Source organism: Salminus brasiliensis, chromosome 17, assembly GCF_030463535.1.
Source record: "Salminus brasiliensis chromosome 17, fSalBra1.hap2, whole genome shotgun sequence".
In the NCBI taxonomy this organism is placed as follows: domain Eukaryota; kingdom Metazoa; phylum Chordata; class Actinopteri; order Characiformes; family Bryconidae; genus Salminus; species Salminus brasiliensis.
The window spans coordinates 9,917,734-9,938,838 of NC_132894.1; the positions used below are offsets into that span (position 1 = coordinate 9,917,734).

General features: G+C 37.4%; 1 protein-coding gene across 10 annotated transcripts in view; it reads left to right on the forward strand.

The window, feature by feature from the left end:
• The first annotated feature begins 358 nt into the window (after positions 1-358).
• Positions 359-21,105, forward strand: part of ptprc (protein tyrosine phosphatase receptor type C) — a 38,569-nt gene continuing 17,822 nt past the window's right edge. For 4 of the 10 annotated variants that reach the window (XM_072660499.1, XM_072660503.1, XM_072660507.1 and 1 more), the window contains exons 1-13: positions 359-479; positions 574-670; positions 3,949-3,966; positions 4,099-4,164; positions 4,666-4,683; positions 8,855-8,920; positions 12,407-12,475; positions 14,119-14,262; positions 15,008-15,076; positions 16,720-16,863; positions 17,609-17,677; positions 19,246-19,389; positions 20,172-20,240. In XM_072660499.1, coding sequence (XP_072516600.1) covers positions 613-670; positions 3,949-3,966; positions 4,099-4,164; positions 4,666-4,683; positions 8,855-8,920; positions 12,407-12,475; positions 14,119-14,262; positions 15,008-15,076; positions 16,720-16,863; positions 17,609-17,677; positions 19,246-19,389; positions 20,172-20,240 — 934 coding nt within the window. In that variant the 5' untranslated portion in view covers positions 359-479; positions 574-612. Of the gene's footprint in view, positions 480-573; positions 671-3,948; positions 3,967-4,098; positions 4,165-4,665; positions 4,684-8,854; positions 8,921-10,096; positions 11,626-12,406; positions 12,476-14,118; positions 14,263-15,007; positions 15,077-16,719; positions 16,864-17,608; positions 17,678-19,245; positions 19,390-20,171; positions 20,241-21,105 lie in introns of those variants that run through there. The other 6 variants (XM_072660506.1, XM_072660505.1, XM_072660501.1 and 3 more) reach the window with 6 other exon arrangements.

Consider the following 21,105-nt stretch of genomic DNA (forward strand, 5'->3'; position numbering starts at 1 on the left):
TCAAATGCATTGATCTATATACACAATGTCTTCTGATTTAAGATCACAGAAAGTAAGAAGACATGGACATTTACGTTGAACTTCGTTTTACACACAGTAGTTTCATACTGACATTTAGGTACAATTTGGTTTGGTAACTCTGCAGTTAAAATCAAATACATATTTGCACAGTTGTACTGTACAAGGGCAGTGGCACTCCTGACAACCAGTAGATGTAAGGCCATTTCTTAAAGAAATTATCTTGAACTGCTTGCTGCATTGTTACTTTGTTTGAAAGGATGACACAGAAGTGCAAGGCGAGAGATTGTGGCGTAGCTGAAAATACAACTTCCTGTTAAGAGGCCCTCAGCGCTTTGCTGAAGGTGTGAGCGCTCTTGTCGTTGCTTGGGCTTTCGATCTTAAAGCAAGCTTGAGGACACTGGAGGGATAAAACGACTAGAAAACAGTACCCACTGTACCGTTTGGATAATCGAGAAAACGTAAGTTGGATGAGCTCAAATGAAAATCTACAAAAATTCCAGGTCATAATTAAATATCATCTAAATACTGTTAAACTCATTATCTTTCTAATAGGACTTATGGTGTCTTAGAGGAGACACTTGTACCCCGGTTATGGCGACGTTTCCTGGACTAAGGTTCTTACTCTTGGTCCTGACAGGATTAGCAGTATGTAAGTACAAAATGTTTTTACCGGCATCTTTGAATGAATCCAAGATTTCATCAGACTAAACTGTGACGGGATGCTCTAGAATTAAATGGTACAGTTGTACCACATGATCATATTGAATTAACCCAAATCTTAGAAATGATTTGTTTAAACAAGACAATGACTGTCAAAGCGTGACACTGCTTGGAAAGAAACTGTGCCTGTGGCCTAGCAAGTGATAAATGGTAATTAATTGTTTTTTATGAATTCTGAGATTATCGTTGATAGCTTAACTGGTATTACAATGTAAAAGTGTTAAATGTGCAACAGTTTTGAAGGAAAACAGTTCACCTAAAGCTGTAGCTTGTACTTTTCATGATTGTGTGCTTTGGAAAATGAGACTATAGAATCGGTGACGTGATGTGGATTCGGCCTTCTAAAATCTTTCCTGTCAAGTATTCCTTGCTTTGTGATCTACCTGTAGTAAAGACCCTCAGAGACAATGGGTGTGCACATCTAGATTTCCAGGGGTATGATTTGCTTGATGTTTGTTGGGACCTTTGAAAATATCGTAACCCAGAAGGTTTTGGGTGTGTCTCCTGTGCCTGTGCTGTTGACTGATGTGTAATGGCTGCATGAATGGCTTAGCTATCTGGTACTCTTAAATAGTTTTTTTTTTTTTTGCCATATTAACCTCTTAACTGCCACACTGACAAATGCCTATTAAACCCCCATTTGTCACTTTAAAATCTTTCAAATTTTTATACTTAATTTTTTTACTTATACTGGATGGATGTCCTATTTTTAGTCCAGTATCTAGGACATGTGATGCGGAGGCAGACATGCTAATTATCAGGGTTATATGGCTTCTTAAGAATTTTGTGTCTTTTTCACAATGCAGTTGCATTCTGAAATGTGGCCTCTCCACACCGGCCATTGACCACTTCCTTGTTCCAGTTTGAGCTGGTGTCTCTTCCTCACAAGTGTAAGAGTACTAGTTAAAATAGTGGTAGAGAAAACTGCTTTTTGATCCTTATATATTTACTTAGGGTAGAATAAGCAGGGCGGAAAGACTATATATTGTGATGTTGAGATACAGTATAGAATAGCTAGAGATTGCACAGCATATGTGCATAAAAGATATTTTTTTTACTTCCATGGCCTTTATTAATGTATTACCATTTTGGACCTTTTGGCCTTAATTCATGACTGGTTGCTCCCTCCCTTATGCCTACTGGACATAATCGAACCCAGTTCATTAGCGGTTTTCCTTTTATTACAAAAGTGGAATAGAAAGCATAGAAATACATAGTAGTTAATTCATCTAGCTGCTTCTCTCTGATCAGTTAGGAACACAAACATGTTTATTAACAAATAACCAAAATGATAAAAGTCAAAATGATCATGATAAATTATTAATTTATTTTTATCCATAATTTCCATTGTCAAAAATACATATTTTAGGTATTTCTGTTAAAGAACCAACTTGGAATAATACATTGTAACACTTGTAGCCCTTAAAGCAAAAGTTCAAAGTTATCTTTGATTATTTTAATCAGGGCTTAAAATATTTTATAAACTAATTTTAAGCTTTCAGTTTCTGATATAACATTGAAAATACTCATTATTTAGCCTAGTGAGTGGTTCAGATTAAAGTATGCTAATTTTAAAGAGTTAGTTGTTACAGTTTAATTAAGATGACATAAGAATGTCACTTAAAATCACTTCAGTTTCATCAGTTTCTAAACACAACATCAGTTTCTAAACACAAAGGGCCAGTTTCGTGGACACTCATTCAGGCTAGTCATGGACTAATTGTGGTGGTAATAGAGAAACACCTTAGGAAGATGTTAAGTCAAGGCTTAGCCTTAAAGTGGGTCTGGGTCCAGATGTTTACTGGATTGAACACAAACAAATATGCAATTTAAGTAACTTATCTTTTTTGCTTTATTTATATCACAGTTACCATCACATTTATCTTATTTAAATAAAGTATTGAAATGACATCATCTGAAATTACTGACCTGCACCTCTGATCCCTAATCCCTATTTCAGGGCTGTATTGTGCATATCATTGGTGTCCAAATGTTTAAGCATTAAGCATATTAAAGCATATGTAGCAGTATTGAAAACAATACATTTTCATTATTTGGATTTAATTTTTGGACATTATAAATTAGTTTTTGAAAGTCATTAGCCTTATTAGCGATATTCATTTTAACCTTGGCTGCAACCCATCCTTACTGTCATCTTTGAAAGACAGTACTTTCACTTTATGTTTTCTATCTAACTATTTGGGCTACATTTGTTGTTGCAGTTGCAGATTTCTGTAAAGTCAGTGGCTGGAAATCAGCTCTATTTTAAAGTTACTTATGACTGAACTTTTACAGATGTTTCAAAATCAGACAGCTGTTTAGTTGGGTATCATACCATTACAAGTAAATACACCTAATGGCCAAAGGAAGTTAAACCATTTGGAAGGTGCTAGTGATTACTCACAGGTTATTGTGTTCCATTCAGTGGGTGCACCTTCTAAAAATGTGTTGGCAGAATGTGTGCAGTTTGAGCTGAGAAGTTGAGTAAAACCACATCCGTAAAAAAGAGAAAGACTGAAAGTCTAGTTTTGTCTCTTCAAACCTGTAGAGTAGGGTGATATACTGAAGCAATTTTCTCAGTCTGCATGGACATTGTTAGACACAGTGGGCCACTTGCTGTTTTTATTAATTGTATACTTGAAAACATGTTTTTTTAAACATTGTGTTTTTCTGTGGCAGTAATATTTGGTATTATATTCTAGTGAATTGTGTATCAGGTCTAGTTGATTTATTTCTAAAGTTGACCTTTTAAAATAATGTCACACAGTACAGAAACATAAAATCTGTGAAAGCTGCTCTACACCACTGTTTGCAGGCTAGTTTGCATTTAAAAGTTTCTGGGAACACATAAATTAACTTTGCATGAGGCAGAACAAAAGAAAAGAAACCAAAGTGCATTTGACTGGGGATGGGGGTAGGTTTTAGTCAGCACACAGGAAGTTGTGGTTAAAAAACTGAAATAGTTTTTATGTGCGCTCTGTGTTGCTATGACAGCCAGACTGTGCCACACATAAGTTGTTAATAACGCCCTTCCATTTTCTGCGAAATGCTCAGCATATTAGCACATTTAGGATGAGAATTAATCATGTCATGGTCATGTAACATGTTAATAACGTCATATATTTGTGCTTGTCAAGATGTGTGTTTGTTAAAAAAATCACTGTCTTTATAAATATGAACTAAAAGAAACACATTCTCTTTTCATAGGTATAGAGTCATCAGCAGGTAAGTGAGTGCCTTTGTTCCTTTTTATAGCTTTGTTGCTGTCTTGGGTAACAGTAGCTAGAAAAGGAAAGATCTGATCATATAGATAGGAAAGCATGTTTTTCATACTAAAAGCTTACGGTTCTGTCACAGATAACGCTTCACTCACTTCAACCACGCAAAACCCCAACACTTCAGTCACCTTACTTGCTCAAACAGGTAACTCTGGCTCCACACATCATACCTCACACACTCACACTCAATCTCTCTAGACTCCCACCTTCAACCAAAACCCCACCACAATGCGCTCATTCAGTTGTAAACAGTTACAATGACATTACATCCAAAGTTGTTTATACGATACAGTATATACATTTTTGAAACGTTGTGTAAAGGTAGACATTCTAGCATATGGTTGTTTATGTTATGTTATATAAAGTTAGAGAGTTATATATTTTGTCTAGAACCCTTTTTGGATTTTTTTGGAACATTGTTAAAAGGACTTTTGCAAGATCAGTGTTTGTCACTTCACTAATAATTGAGTCTTTGTAAACAGGTTCAGATGTCATTGCTGTTCAGTAAAAAAATTATATTTTCAAGATGATGACTTTGCAGGAGAGGGCAAAACTGTTCTTTAATTTAAATAGGAGTCAATGTAAAAAAAAGTTTGACGTGATATGAACTAATAATATCACTGACGTGATATTTCTCTTTCTATAGGTGGAAATTCATCAGGAAGTAAGTTACTTTCTTATGTTCATTTCACAGCTTTGTTGCATTCTTGGGTCTAAAAAAAGACCCAAGAATGATATATATATAGATACTCTATATCTAAAAAAAAAAATCTAATCAGATAGATAGCATTGGAATCTAAAATGCTAGTTGCATGTGGTAAAACCTTACAGTTCTGTCACAGACGATGGTTCAAGCATTCACAATATTATCACATTATCAAATGTTTATACTATGTAGAGTAATTCTGTATTTTTTCCAGCAAGTACAAATGTACAAAGGCAAACATACTTTAGATGGTTCTTAATGCCACCACTCCAGTCAGGAATAATATCACAGTTTGTTTATGTAATCTGTATTACATTAGAGTGCTTATTAGAATAGATTGTTTGTGTAGACCTTTTTTGGATCTCTTTTCAGAACATTTTAAAGGATCTTCTTTAAGGACAGCATTTGTGTTTGTCAGTTCATAAATAAGTGAGTCTTTGTAAATGGGTTCAGATATGAACTTAAACTCATTTTCTTTCTATAGGTGAAGATTTAGTAAGTTACATTCTCATGTTCGTTTTACAGCTTTGTTACTCTCTTGGGTCACAATAGCTAGAAAAGGAAAGATCTGATCAGATAGCATTTGATTCTGAGATTCTGCTGCACATGCTTAGGTTTGAGCTTACAGTAACACTTTTTCATGATTGTAAATAAACAGTGAGTGGCAAGAAACATCAGGAAGTGCATTAATATATATATAGTGTCCTTTTGACTTATGATTTGCGTTGTCGATCTCTTGGGTAACATAGCTAGAAAAGTGAACATCTGATTAGACATTTGGCATTGGATTCTGGGATGCATGTATGTTAGGCTAACAGGCCCCGATTCACCCACTGAAATAAGCTACTACAATTTTATTAAACATGCTTAACTACTAACATGGTTCCTAATGCAGCCACTTCTTAGCACATTAGAAAACACTGTTTGTTTGTCTAGAACCTTACCTGAACATACAGTAACATTTTTTTAAACATTTATCATGTTAAGAATCAAAGTGAGACATATATTGCAAATGTAATATATATACGTATGTATATATATATATATATATATATATATATATATATATATATATATATATATAGATGCTTGGTAGTTGTATTATGCTTTCAGTTTTTTGATACATATTATGGTTTGTTTTGTGGATTATTTTCTTTTTGCCTTGAAGACCAACCTTTAAATTTCACCAGTGATACACACAATTCCATCGAAAAGGACAACAGATCCACCACCTGTAAAAATGTACCCAAAAAAATCAGAACCAATGAGACATTCTAGATGTAGAAGCCTCGATCAGCAAAAAATATATATAAAAAAAATAAAGGACAGACAGACACAATACAAACAAAAATGTGTATCAGAAAAAACAAACAGTAATAAAGAAGCCAATTGTTTTGTGTGTTGAGCTGGTTCAAGTGGATCAGATCAGTGCTGCTGGTATGTCTTTTTTTTAAATTCTTAACATTTCTTAACAAACAACCACAGGTGTCCTCAAGTATTTTGATGTGGAACATGTTGAATTAATATTCAGGTTAATATTTCAGAAGAAAAAGTAATTGGAAGGACACAGAAATTATATTTTAAGTTAGCATACTAACCTGGTTGCAGTGCAAAATATAGTCTTCCATGCTTCAACACACATCCATTTCATTACTTCAACACCCAATCAAGGACCAACTTCAGGAAAGCAAACTATAAACTATTCCTCCATAGTGCATCAAAAACAATCAGATGCTGAAATAACTTATAAAGCATGTCATTATGAAATAATGATTGGACACTGAATCCAAGGCTTAAATAGTTAACTGAGTAGAAGATATCTCCAAATGGCATGAAGTTAAACATAAAACATTATTTTCAACATTTTCAACATTATTTGTTTTATGCATTTGTAGAGTGATAAAAAGGAAATGAGCACCATGCAACAGTTTGGGCACCCCAAGATAGCCCTTCATAGGCCTTTAATTACCTTGCCAGGGCTTTGGCTTGTTCACAATAATTGTTAAGAATAGGCTTTTGTAAATACTCACCAAACAATGACTCTTGCCATGTATCAACAATCAGTAGCCATGGTCTAATCTAAGCAGCTGCATATAACTCATTATCTATCTACCTGTTGCATTTTTAATTACAGATGGATAGATAGATAGATAGATAGATAGATAGACAAACAGACAGACAGATAGAAGAGGCAATGAAAGAGGTCAAACATTTTCTGTAAGTCTTCACAAGGTTGGCACACACTGTTGCTGGTATTTTAGCCCATTCCTCCATTCAGATCTCCTCTAGAGCAGTGATGTTTTGGGGCTGTCGGCGGGCAACACAGAATTTCAACTCTCTCCAAAGGTTTTCTATAGGGTTGAGATCTGGAGACTGGCTAGGCCACTCCAGAACCTTGAAATGCTTTTTACGAAGCCACTCCTTTGTTGCCCTGGCAGTGTGCTTGGGATCACTGTCATGCTGAAAGACCCAGCCACGTTTCATCTTCAATGCCCCATTCATACTTTCATGTACATGGACCAGTGGTCCTAGTCCCTTTGCACCCTTTGGCCCCAAAGCATGATGTTGCCACCCCCATGCTTCACAGTCGGTATGGTGTTCTTTGGATGCAACTCAGCATTCACTCTCCTCCAAACACAACGAGTTGTGTTTGTACCAAACAGTTCTACTTTGGTTTCATCTGACCATAAGACATTCTCCCAATACTCTTCCGGAACATCCAAATGCTCTCTAGCAAACTTCAAACGTGCCCGGATATTTACTGGCTTAAGCAGGGGACCACGTCTGGCACTGCAAGATCTGAGTCCCTGGCGGCGTAGTGTGTTACTGACGGTAGCCCTTGTAACGTTGGTCCCAGCTTTCTGCAGGTCATTCACTAGGTCCCCCCGTGTGGTTCTGGGATTTTTGCTTACCGTTCTTGTGATCATTTTGACCCCACGGGCTGAGATCTTGCGTGGAGCCCCTGATCGAGGGAGATTAGCAGTGGTCTTGTAGGTCTCCCATTTTCTGATTATTGCTCCCACAGTAGTTTCTTCACACCAAGCTGCTTGCCTATTGCAGATTCAGTCTTCCCAGCCTGGTGCAGGTCTACAGGAGTGTGACTGTTTGAGGTTGTGGGCAGGTGTCTTTTATACTGTTAACGAGTTCAAACAGGAGCCATTAATACAGGTAATGAGTGACAGCCAGAAATCTTGCTTGTTTGTAGGTGACCAAATACTTATTTTCCTCCATTATTTGCAAATAAATTCTTTAAAAATCAGACAATGTGATTTTCAGAATTTTTCTCATAGTTGAGGTCTACCTATGATGTCAATTACAGGCCTCTCTCATTTTTTTAAGTGGGAGAATTTGCACAATTGGTGACTAAATACTTTTTTCCCCACTGTATATATGTGTGTAGGGCGATCTGTGTGGCAAATGTCAAGAAACTGGTAGATTTGTCTTCCCATTATAGTTTTTAACATCCACAGAGTGACAATAGCCTCTCCCTCACTTCATCCAATGCATCAGGGAGTTCAGTGCCACATAGTTCATTTCTTTGTCGATTGAGGATAAATGGTATTTCTTTCTGAACCTTTTGAAACTGAGACTTGAACAATTATTAAGCTTTGCGACTAGGTGTTTTCATGTGAACCACTTATTACACAAGTTATTGACTCTCCAATACCTGTCACTTGAGAATTACCTTATTGTCTTATAAATATTTACAAATAAATAATTAACTATAAATATTTATATTTAGTTTGTCCGTTTCATTTGCAGGGATACAATGATATGTCATAGTTCCAATTGTAATTGTAAGTGTAATCTGGTAGATCTGAATTGCTTGCATCAATTTTTAAAGCTAAATTTACTTCATGGCTAAAGATCAGCTTTAAGTTGTTAACCGATGACTGGTTAACTACCATTTTTATACTTACACTTTTATACTTTTAGTTACCACCCACTACCCCCCCATCAGTTTACTGCTTTCCTTTGTACCATTTAAGGTCACTGGTCTTTTTACCATTACAGGTTAAAACTGGACAAAATGGGGTGTAAAATGTTGCCCAGTAGTGTGTGTGTAAATATGTATATATGGCAAATGAAAAAAAAAATAGATTTTATTTTCTTTTGGAATCTCTAACAGGCTCACCCTCATCCACTGTGACCACAGGAGTAGCCTCACCCACACACACTTCAGCCAGTGCATCAGGTAACAACATTATTCACAACAGCAATGTCACAGAGTTCATTTCTTCATGCAGCAATTAGTTGCTCTTGTTGCTAAATGCTTAAATTAGCAAAGCTATCTTAAAGCCATTGCTAATGCTAGCTAAATTCCTAAACCAGGTAGTTGTCAACTATGTGGTTGGATTGTAATGAATGCATTCAGGTACTTTAAGTTAGACCCATTGCTGACACACATACAGCTTGTCTACTCCTTGTAGTGAACTATTACAGAGTGCTTTTCCTGAAAATAAGCAGTATTCCTAAATGAGACGGACTGCTGTTGTTTTAAATCAGCTTTTTTACCTTACTGCGCTATATGTAGCTTTCCACAACTCATTTATTACAGGATGAGAACAATATTTCTAGACCATGTCTGTTTATTTTGTTCATTTTCTTTTGTTTGGATGACCTTAACCTTATTATTTAAATGCTTAAGTACAGTCAACGTCCAGTTGTGTCGTAGCTGTTTGTGGCAAAAGTGATCATACCCAACACATGTTCACTCGGATGTCCAAATGGATCTGGTGTGAAAACACTGTTCTGCCTTATAGTGTGTTATACTCCATTACAATGTTTTTAACTTTCTACACCTGTTATGTTATGAAGTGTTATGACTTATTTCTGTGCTGAGGCATATTCAGGAGGATTGAATGGTTGTTATAACTGTATATTCATTCATTCTGATTCTTCTAGTCACAGACACAGACATAAACACCACTCCTCCACTCACCACCTCGCATCAACACTCATTTACACCAACGAATGCAGTACATCAGACTGCATCATCTCCTTTAATCATTACTAATCCTCCAGAACTACCAACAACTAAAACCACAGGTAATGGTTTCTTCACATAACATGTTTGTTTCCAGTCAGGGATTTTGAAGGGAAAAGGGTTGATTCATTATTCACAGAAATACTTCAGATTTATGAGTCAAGCTTTGCTGCAAGGTGTTGTCTGGTAAGCTGCCTATCACACAAGCTGTTCACTCTCAGAAAGTGGTCTTCTGATGCTGTTGTGGATTTGAGTCAGATAATATTAATTATCTAGATCTAAACTGAAAGAAAGGACATCTTTCTTCAACTTTTTATCAATACCATTAAAATATATAGTTTTGTACATGTACACATATACATGTACACAAGTATCATTTAAAGTATCATCAAAAGTAAACTTTTTTTTAGCTGTTCTAGATTAATCACAGGCATTTGAAACTTGTAAAAGGCTTCCTATATATTTTATCTAAAGCGTGTAACAAACATCAATACTGAAGTGTAAATAGTAGTGTTGAATGGCATCAAGTCTTGTTGTAAACAATGGCTGAGTCTCCTGCACGTTCCTAAATACACCAATGATTTACCGCTACAGACTTTCCAGAGTTTTCACTCCATCACGATTAAAAATGTTCAGCTCCAGCTGAAAAGCTCCGTTCATCATGTGTCAAATTCAACAAGGCGACCAATAAAACGCGAGTCAACGCAAGGCTGAACTCTGGGACAGATTTGGCCATATTTGTAATTTAGAAAATGCTAAACTTGCTAATGTTGGTAATGTTTACACTGACTCCAGAATGAAGAGCAATGAGTGCTCATTTCTTTAGTCTGTCCATTTAGAGAAGTGATTGTGGTGTTGAACATAATCATCTGCTTTCCAAAACTCATCACCTTATTCCTGATGGATCAGGCCGATATGCTCTGCCACTGAGCCCCGTACAAGAAAACCGCACATTGCAGCAGACTGCAGGGTCACACAAAGTTCAGATGCGCTTTGGCCAAGACGAACTAGCCTTTGGTCCATTTAGGAGGGACTTTCAGACTTGTTAACTGTCTTCCTGTAAGTTGTTCTTGAATTCCAATGAAGGTATTTGAGAGAGATTGAAGACCAGTGAGCGCTCTGTTAAACGGTGCAGACGAACGTTTGATAATACTACTATTCAGAGCTGAACGTGACGGCACAGTGACAGTGAGAAAAGTCTTAAAGAAGCTGTTTTGGTCACAGCAGTGACGTGTGTGTGTGCAGCTGTGCTTGTGCTGTTGGCATCCTTGTGTGATTCTGAAGTGTAAATGTGACCCGAGCACAATCAGTTTAATGAGGTTGATCGATCTGTCATCGGTTATGACTGATCATGCTGAAAACTGTCCGATTCCGGTCACCGTGCATCTCTGAACGAACACATTCCATTACATTTACACTACAGATGAATACATGCTGAAGTGTGTTAGAGAGCTAATTAGTTTCAATAATGTTTGTTTCAGTAAAGTCCAGTGATAGTGCATTTAGCTAACTGTGCTAACTGTAGACTTCATAAGTCAGGCATTAGGAGATAAGAGCAGTATGTAAACAGCCCTAATGCATTAGAATGTGTAAAAGTGTCCAAATCCAGCAGAGATGTTATTTGATCAGAGATGCTGCAGGTTGTTACAAGAGCTTTTCCATTGAAAAACATCCATTTTACATTCAGTGACTTATTTCTGTGCTGAGGCATATGTAGGAAGATTGTATGGTTGTTATAACTGTATATTCATTCATTCCGATTCTTCTAGTCACAGACACAGACATAAACACCACTCCTCCACTCACCACCTCGCATCAACACTCATTTACACCAACGAATGCAGTACATCAGACTGCATCATCTCCTTTAAGCATTACTAATCCTCCAGAACTACCAACAACTAAAACCACAGGTAATGGTTTCTTCACATAACATGTTTGTTTCCAGTCAGGGATTTTGAAGGGAAAAGGGTTGTTTCATTATTCACAGAAATACTTCAGATTTATGAGTCAAGCTTTGCTGCAAGGTGTTGTCTGGTAAGCTGCCTATCACACAAGCTGTTCACTCTCACAAACTGATCTTCTGATGCTGTTGTGGATTTGGATCAGCCAGACCTCTTCCTGTCAGTTTGCCCTCAGTTTCCAGGAGTCTTTTGATGGTGTAGGAAACTGTATTCGCAATAACAGTTATAATGATCTGTGTTTCTTAGTTATTTGGATTTTTTCTATACATTATGATAGGAGTTCAGACATGCAGTGTTGTCTGAATACTGCAGTAGAGTGTGCAGTAGCATGGTCTGTTTCAGCACTGCTGTTCTAAATATGAAAGGTTTGTAAATAATCAGCAAAAGTTTGTAGATCTAAATTGTTGCATTAATTTTCCAAGCTTAAATTACGTCCATCACTTCTGAACAGATGTAAGTTATTAACCAGTGACTGGTTTCCTGTAAAATCAGGGAATGCTTTTTTTTTGACAATTTACTTGCTTTTCCAGATTTTAGTTATCCCCCACTTGCAGTTTACTGCTTACCTTTATACACTTACACTCACTGGACATGTATCATAAGATTTATTTACTGGGCTTGAACTGCCTAAATTTGAATGAAAGTGTTCTGAAAAAAATGACATATTTTGTATGTGTGTGTCGCAAATGTTAAGAAACTGGTAGATTATTTTTCTGTTTAAATTTTGTAGGCATTCCTGCAAGCACTGTGTCCAAAGTGACATCAGTCTCACCCCCAGTCAGCTCATCCAGTCCATCAGGTAATAACATTATACACAACACTGTAACAGCAATGCTCACGGCACCCACATAGAGCCTAGTTAGGTAAAATACTCTAGAGATGGACTGATTTCAGTTTTCTTGACCAATTCTAATTTTAGATTTATTTTTAACGTACGGGTGGCTGATTCCAAATTTGGCGATTGCAATTTTCTTTTTTCTAAAAACTGAAATAAATGACAAAATCTTTTCTTCAACTTTTTATCACTAATATTAAAATATATGGTTTTGTACATGTATACATATAAAAAATATCCTAAGCACATTTTTTAGCTATTCTATATTAAGCACAGAAATTTGAAGCGTGAAAAAGACTTGTTTATCAAAAGCGTGTAACAAACATCAATACCGAAGTGTAAATAGTAGTGTTGAACGGCATCTGGGCTTGTTGTAAACAATGGCTGAGTCTCCTGCACGTTCCTAAATACACCAATGATTTAACGCTACAGACTTACCAGAGTTTTCACTCCATCACGATTAAAAATGTTCAGCTCCAGCTGAAAAGCTCCGTTCATCATGTGTCAAATTCAACAAGGCGACCAATAAAACGTGAGTCAACGCAAGGCTGAACTCTGGGACAAATTTGGCCATATTTGTAATTTAGAAAATGCTAAACTTGCTAATGTTGGTAATGTTTACACTGACTCCAGAATGAAGAGCAACGAGTGCTCATTTCTTTAGTCTGTCCATTTAGAGAAGTGATTGTGGTGTTGAACATAATCATCTGCTTTCCAAAACTCATCACCTTATTCCTGATGGATCAGGCCGATATGCTCTGCCACTGAGCCCCGTACAAGAAAACCGCACATTGCAGCAGACTGCAGGGTCACACAAAGTTCAGATGCGCTTTGGCCAAGACGAACTAGCCTTTGGTCCATTAAGGAGGGACTTTCAGACTTGTTAACTGTCTTCCTGTAAGTTGTTCTTGAATTCCAATGAAGGTATTTGAGAGAGATTGAAGACCAGTGAGCGCTCTGTTAAACGGTGCAGACGAACGTTTCATAATACTACTATTCAGAGCTGAACATGACGGCACAATGACAGTGAGAAAGGTCTTAAAGAAGCTGTTTTGGTCACAGCAGTGACGTGTGTGTGTGCAGCTGTGCTTGTGCTGTTGGCATCCTTGTGCGGTTCTGAAGTGTAAATGTGACCCGAGCACAATCAGTTTAATGAGGTTGATCGATCTGTCATCGGTTATGACTGATCATGCTGAAAACTGTCCGATTCCGGTCACCGTGCATCTCTGAACGAACACATTCCATTACATTTACACTACAGATGAATACATGCTGAAGTGTGTTAGAGAGCTAATTAGTTTCAATGACGTTTGTTTCAGTAAAGTCCAGTGATAGTGCATTTAGCTAACTGTGCTAACTGTAGACTTCACAAGTCAGGCATTAGGAGATGAGAGCAGTATGTAAACAGCCCTAATGCATTAGAATGTGTAGAAGTGTCCAAATCCAACAGAGATGTTATTTGATCAGAGATGCTGCAGGTTGTTACAAGAGCTTTTCCATTGAAAAACATCCATTTTACATTCAGTGACTTATTTCTGTGCTGAGGCATATGTAGGAAGACCGTATGGTTGTTATAACTGTATATTCATTCATTCCGATTCTTCTAGTCACAGACACAGACATAAACACCACTCCTCCACTCACCACCTCGCATCAACACTCATTTACACCAACGAATGCAGTACATCAGACTGCATCATCTCCTTTAATCATTACTAATCCTCCAGAACTACCAACAACTAAAACCACAGGTAATGGTTTCTTCACATAACATGTTTGTTTCCAGTCAGGGATTTTGAAGGGAAAAGGGTTGTTTCATTATTCACAGAAATACTTTAGATTTATGAGTCAAGCTTTGCTGCAAGGTGTTGTCTGGTAAGCTGCCTATCACACAAGCTGTTAACTCTCAGAAACTGATCTTCTGATGGTGTTGTGGATTTGGATCAGCCAGACCTCTTCCTGTCAGTTTGCCCTCAGTTTCCAGGAGTCTTTTGATGGTGTAGGAAACTGTATTCGCAATAACAGTTATAATGATCTGTGTTTCTTAGTTAGTTGGCCTTTTCTATACATTATGATAGGAGTTCAGACATGCAGTGTTGTCTGAATACTGCAGTAGAGTGTGCAGTAGCATGGTCTGTTTCAGCACTGCTGTTCTAAAGATGAAAGGTTTGTAAATAATCAGCAAAAGTTTGTAGATCTAAATTGTTGCATCAATTTTCCAAGCTTAAATTACGTCCATCACTTCTGAACAGATGTAAGTTATTAACCAGTGACTGGTTTCCTGTAAAATCAGGGAATGCTTTTTTTTTTGACAATTTACTTGCTTTTCCAGATTTTAGTTATCCCCCACTTGCAGTTTACTGCTTACCTTTATACACTTACACTCACTGGACATGTATCATAAGATTTATTTACTGAAAAAAATGATATATTTTGTATGTGTGTGTCGCAAATGTTAAGAAACTGGTAGATTATTTTTCTGTTTAAATTTTGTAGGCATTCCTGCAAGCACTGTGTCCAAAGTGACATCAGTCTCACCCCCAGTCAGCTCATCCAGTCCATCAGGTAACAACATTATACACAACACTGTAACAGCAATGCTCACGGCACCCACATAGAGCCTAGTTAGGTAAAATACTCTAGAGATGGACTGATTTCAGTTTTCTTGACCAATTCTAATTTTAGATTTATTTTTAACGTACGGGTGGCTGATTCCAAATTTGGCGATTGCAATTTTCTTTTTTCTAAAAACTGAAATAAATGACAAAATCTTTTCTTCAACTTTTTATCACTAATATTAAAATATATGGTTTTGTACATGTATACATATAAAAAATATCCTAAGCACATTTTTTAGCTATTCTATATTAAGCACAGAAATTTGAAGCTTGAAAAAGACTTGTTTATCAAAAGCGTGTAACAAACATTAATACCGAAGTGTAAATAGTAGTGTTGAATGGCATCTGGGCTTGTTGTAAACAATGGCTGAGTCTCCTGCACGTTCCTAAATACACCAATGATTTAACGCTACAGACTTACCAGAGTTTTCACTCCATCACGATTAAAAATGTTCAGCTCCAGCTGAAAAGCTCCGTTCATCATGTGTCAAATTCAACAAGGCGACCAATAAAACGTGAGTCAACGCAAGGCTGAACTCTGGGACAGATTTGGCCATATTTGTGATTTAGAAAATGCTAAACTTGCTAATGTTGGTAATGTTTACACTGACTCCAGAATGAAGAGCAATGAGTGCTCATTTCTTTAGTCTGTCCATTTAGAGAAGTGATTGTGGTGTTGAACATAATCATCTGCTTTCCAAAACTCATCACCTTATTCCTGATGGATCAGGCCGATATGCTCTGCCACTGAGCCCCGTACAAGAAAACCGCACATTGCAGCAGACTGCAGGGTCACACAAAGTTCAGATGCGCTTTGGCCAAGACGAACTAGCCTTTGGTCCATTAAGGAGGGACTTTCAGACTTGTTAACTGTCTTCCTGTAAGTTGTTCTTGAATTCCAATGAAGGTATTTGAGAGAGATTGAAGACCAGTGAGCGCTCTGTTAAACGGTGCAGACGAACGTTTCATAATACTACTATTCAGAGCTGAACATGACGGCACAATGACAGTGAGAAAGGTCTTAAAGAAGCTGTTTTGGTCACAGCAGTGACGTGTGTGTGTGCAGCTGTGCTTGTGCTGTTGGCATCCTTGTGCGGTTCTGAAGTGTAAATGTGACCCGAGCACAATCAGTTTAATGAGGTTGATCGATCTGTCATCGGTTATGACTGATCATGCTGAAAACTGTCCGATTCCGGTCACCGTGCATCTCTGAACGAACACATTCCATTACATTTACACTACAGATGAATACATGCTGAAGTGTGTTAGAGAGCTAATTAGTTTCAATGACGTTTGTTTCAGTAAAGTCCAGTGATAGTGCATTTAGCTAACTGTGCTAACTGTAGACTTCACAAGTCAGGCATTAGGAGATGAGAGCAGTATGTAAACAGCCCTAATGCATTAGAATGTGTAGAAGTGTCCAAATCCAACAGAGATGTTATTTGATCAGAGATGCTGCAGGTTGTTACAAGAGCTTTTCCATTGAAAAACATCCATTTTACATTCAGTGACTTATTTCTGTGCTGAGGCATATTTAGGAAGACCGTATGGTTGTTATAACTGTATATTCATTCATTCCGATTCTTCTAGTCACAGACACAGACATAAACACCACTCCTCCACTCACCACCTCGCATCAACACTCATTTACACCAACGAATGCAGTACATCAGACTGCATCATCTCCTTTAATCATTACTAATCCTCCAGAACTACCAACAACTAAAACCACAGGTAATGGTTTCTTCACATAACATGTTTGTTTCCAGTCAGGGATTTTGAAGGGAAAAGGGTTGTTTCATTATTCACAGAAATACTTCAGATTTATGAGTCAAGCTTTGCTGCAAGGTGTTGTCTGGTAAGCTGCCTATCACACAAGCTGTTAACTCTCAGAAACTGATCTTCTGATGGTGTTGTGGATTTGGATCAGCCAGACCTCTTCCTGTCAGTTTGCCCTCAGTTTCCAGGAGTCTTTTGATGGTGTAGGAAACTGTATTCGCAATAACAGTTATAATGATCTGTGTTTCTTAGTTAGTTGGCCTTTTCTATACATTATGATAGGAGTTCAGACATGCAGTGTTGTCTGAATACTGCAGTAGAGTGTGCAGTAGCATGGTCTGTTTCAGCACTGCTGTTCTAAAGATGAAAGGTTTGTAAATAATCAGCAAAAGTTTGTAGATCTAAATTGTTGCATCAATTTTCCAAGCTTAAATTACGTCCATCACTTCTGAACAGATGTAAGTTATTAACCAGTGACTGGTTTCCTGTAAAATCAGGGAATGCTTTTTTTTTTGACAATTTACTTGCTTTTCCAGATTTTAGTTATCCCCCACTTGCAGTTTACTGCTTACCTTTATACACTTACACTCACTGGACATGTATCATAAGATTTATTTACTGAAAAAAATGATATATTTTGTATGTGTGTGTCGCAAATGTTAAGAAACTGGTAGATTATTTTTCTGTTTAAATTTTGTAGGCATTCCTGCAAGCACTGTGTCCAAAGTGACATCAGTCTCACCCCCAGTCAGCTCATCCAGTCCATCAGGTAACAACATTATACACAACACTGTAACAGCAATGCTCACGGCACCCACATAGAGCCTAGTTAGGTAAAATACTCTAGAGATGGACTGATTTCAGTTTTCTTGACCAATTCTAATTTTAGATTTATTTTTAACGTACGGGTGGCTGATTCCAAATTTGGCGATTGCAATTTTCTTTTTTCTAAAAACTGAAATAAATGACAAAATCTTTTCTTCAACTTTTTATCACTAATATTAAAATATATGGTTTTGTACATGTATACATATAAAAAATATCCTAAGCACATTTTTTAGCTATTCTATATTAAGCACAGAAATTTGAAGCTTGAAAAAGACTTGTTTATCAAAAGCGTGTAACAAACATTAATACCGAAGTGTAAATAGTAGTGTTGAATGGCATCTGGGCTTGTTGTAAACAATGGCTGAGTCTCCTGCACGTTCCTAAATACACCAATGATTTAACGCTACAGACTTACCAGAGTTTTCACTCCATCACGATTAAAAATGTTCAGCTCCAGCTGAAAAGCTCCGTTCATCATGTGTCAAATTCAACAAGGCGACCAATAAAACGTGAGTCAACGCAAGGCTGAACTCTGGGACAGATTTGGCCATATTTGTAATTTAGAAAATGCTAAACTTGCTAATGTTGGTAATTTTTACACTGACTCCAGAATGAAGAGCAACGAGTGCTCATTTCTTTAGTCTGTCCATTTAGAGAAGTGATTGTGGTGTTGAACATAATCATCTGCTTTCCAAAACTCATCACCTTATTCCTGATGGATCAGGCCGATATGCTCTGCCACTGAGCCCCGTACAAGAAAACCGCACATTGCAGCAGACTGCAGGGTCACACAAAGTTCAGATGCGCTTTGGCCAAGACGAACTAGCCTTTGGTCCATTTAGGAGGGACTTTCAGACTTGTTAACTGTCTTCCTGTAAGTTGTTCTTGAATTCCAATGAAGGTATTTGAGAGAGATTGAAGACCAGTGAGCGCTCTGTTAAACGGTGCAGACGAACGTTTGATAATACTACTATTCAGAGCTGAACGTGACGGCACAGTGACAGTGAGAAAGGTCTTAAAGAAGCTGTTTTGGTCACAGCAGTGACGTGTGTGTGTGCAGCTGTGCTTGTGCTGTTGGCATCCTTGTGCGGTTCTGAAGTGTAAATGTGACCCGAGCACAATCAGTTTAATGAGGTTGATCGATCTGTCATTGGTTATGACTGATCATGCTGAAAACTGTCCGATTCCGGTCACCGTGCATCTCTGAACGAACACATTCCATTAAGTCCAGTGAAAGTGCATTTAGCTAACTGTGCTAACTGTAGACTTCACAAGTCAGGCATTAGGAGATGAGAGCAGTATGTAAACAGCCCTAATGCATTAGAATGTGTAGAAGTGTCCAAATCCAGCAGAGATGTTATTTGATCAGAGATGCTGCAGGTTGTTACAAGAGCTTTTCCATTGAAAAACATCCATTTTACATTCAGTGACTTATTTCTGTGCTGAGGCATATTTAGGAAGATCGTATGGTTGTTATAACTGTATATTCATTCATTCCGATTCTTCTAGTCACAGACACAGACATAAACACCACTCCTCCACTCACCACCTCGCATCAACACTCATTTACACCAACGAATGCAGTACATCAGACTGCATCATCTCCTTTAATCATTACTAATCCTCCAGAACTACCAACAACTAAAACCACAGGTAATGGTTTCTTCACATAACATGTTTGTTTCCAGTCAGGGATTTTGAAGGGAAAAAGGTTGTTTCATTATTCACAGAAATACTTCAGATTTATGAGTCAAGCTTTGCTGCAAGGTGTTGTCTGGTAAGCTGCCTATCACACAAGCTGTTAACTCTCAGAAACTGATCTTCTGATGCTGTTGTGGATTTGGATCAGCCAGACCTCTTCCTTTCAGTTTGCCCTCAGTTTCCAGGAGTCTTTTGATGGTGTAGGAAACTGTATTCGCAATAACAGTTATAATGATCTGTGTTTCTTAGTTATTTGGATTTTTTCTATACATTATGATAGGAGTTCAGACATGCAGTGTTGTCTGAATACTGCAGTAGAGTGTGCAGTAGCATGGTCGGTTTCAGCACTGCTGTTCTAAAGATGAAAGGTTTGTAAATAATCAGCAAAAGTTTGTAGATCTAAATTGTTGCATTAATTTTCCAAGCTTAAATTATGTCCATCACTTCTGAACAGATGTAAGTTATTAACCAGTGACTGGTTTCCTGTAAAATCAGGGAATGCTTTTTTTTTTTACAATTTACTTGCTTTTCCAGATTTTAGTTATCCCCCACTTGCAGTTTACTGCTTACCTTTATACACTTACACTCACTGGACATGTATCATAAGATTTATTTACTGGGCTTGAACTGCCTAAATTTGAATGAAGGTGTTCTGAAAAAAATGACATATTTTGTATGTGTGTGTCGCAAATGTTAAGAAACTGGTAGATTATTTTTCTGTTTAAATTTTGTAGGCATTCCTGCAAGCACTGTGTCCAAAGTGGCATCAGTCTCACCCCCAGTCAGCTCATCCAGTCCATCAGGTAATAACATTATACACAACACTGTAACAGCAATGCTCACGGCACCCACATAGAGCCTAGTTAGGTAAAATACTCTAGAGATGGACTGATTTCAGTTTTCTTGACCAATTCTAATTTTAGATTTATTTTTAACGTACGGGTGGCTGATTCCAAATTTGGCGATTGCAATTTTCTTTTTTCTAAAAACTGAAATAAATGACAAAATCTTTTCTTCAACTTTTCATTAATGCTATTAAAATATATGGTTTTGTACATGTATACATATAAAAAGTATCCTAAGCACATTTTTAGCTATTCTATATTAAGCACAGAAATTTGAAGCTTGAAAAAGACTTGTTTATCAAAAGCGTGTAACAAACATTAATACCGAAGTGTAAATAGTAGTGTTGAATGGCATCTGGGCTTGTTGTAAACAATGGCTGAGTCTCCTGCACGTTCCTAAATACACCAATGATTTAACGCTACAGACTTTCCAGAGTTTTCACTCCATCACGATTAAAAATGTTCAGCTCCAGCTGAAAAGCTCCGTTCATCATGTGTCAAATTCAACAAGGCGACCAATAAAACGTGAGTCAACGCAAGGCTGAACTCTGGGACAGATTTGGCCATATTTGTGATTTAGAAAATGCTAAACTTGCTAATGTTGGTAATGTTTACACTGACTCCAGAATGAAGAGCAATGAGTGCTCATTTCTTTAGTCTGTCCATTTAGAGAAGTGATTGTGGTGTTGAACATAAACATCTGCTTTCCAAAACTCATCACCTTATTCCTGATGGATCAAGCCGATATGCTCTGCCACTGAGCCCCGTACAAGAAAACCGCACATTGCAGCAGACTGCAGGGTCACACAAAGTTCAGATGCGC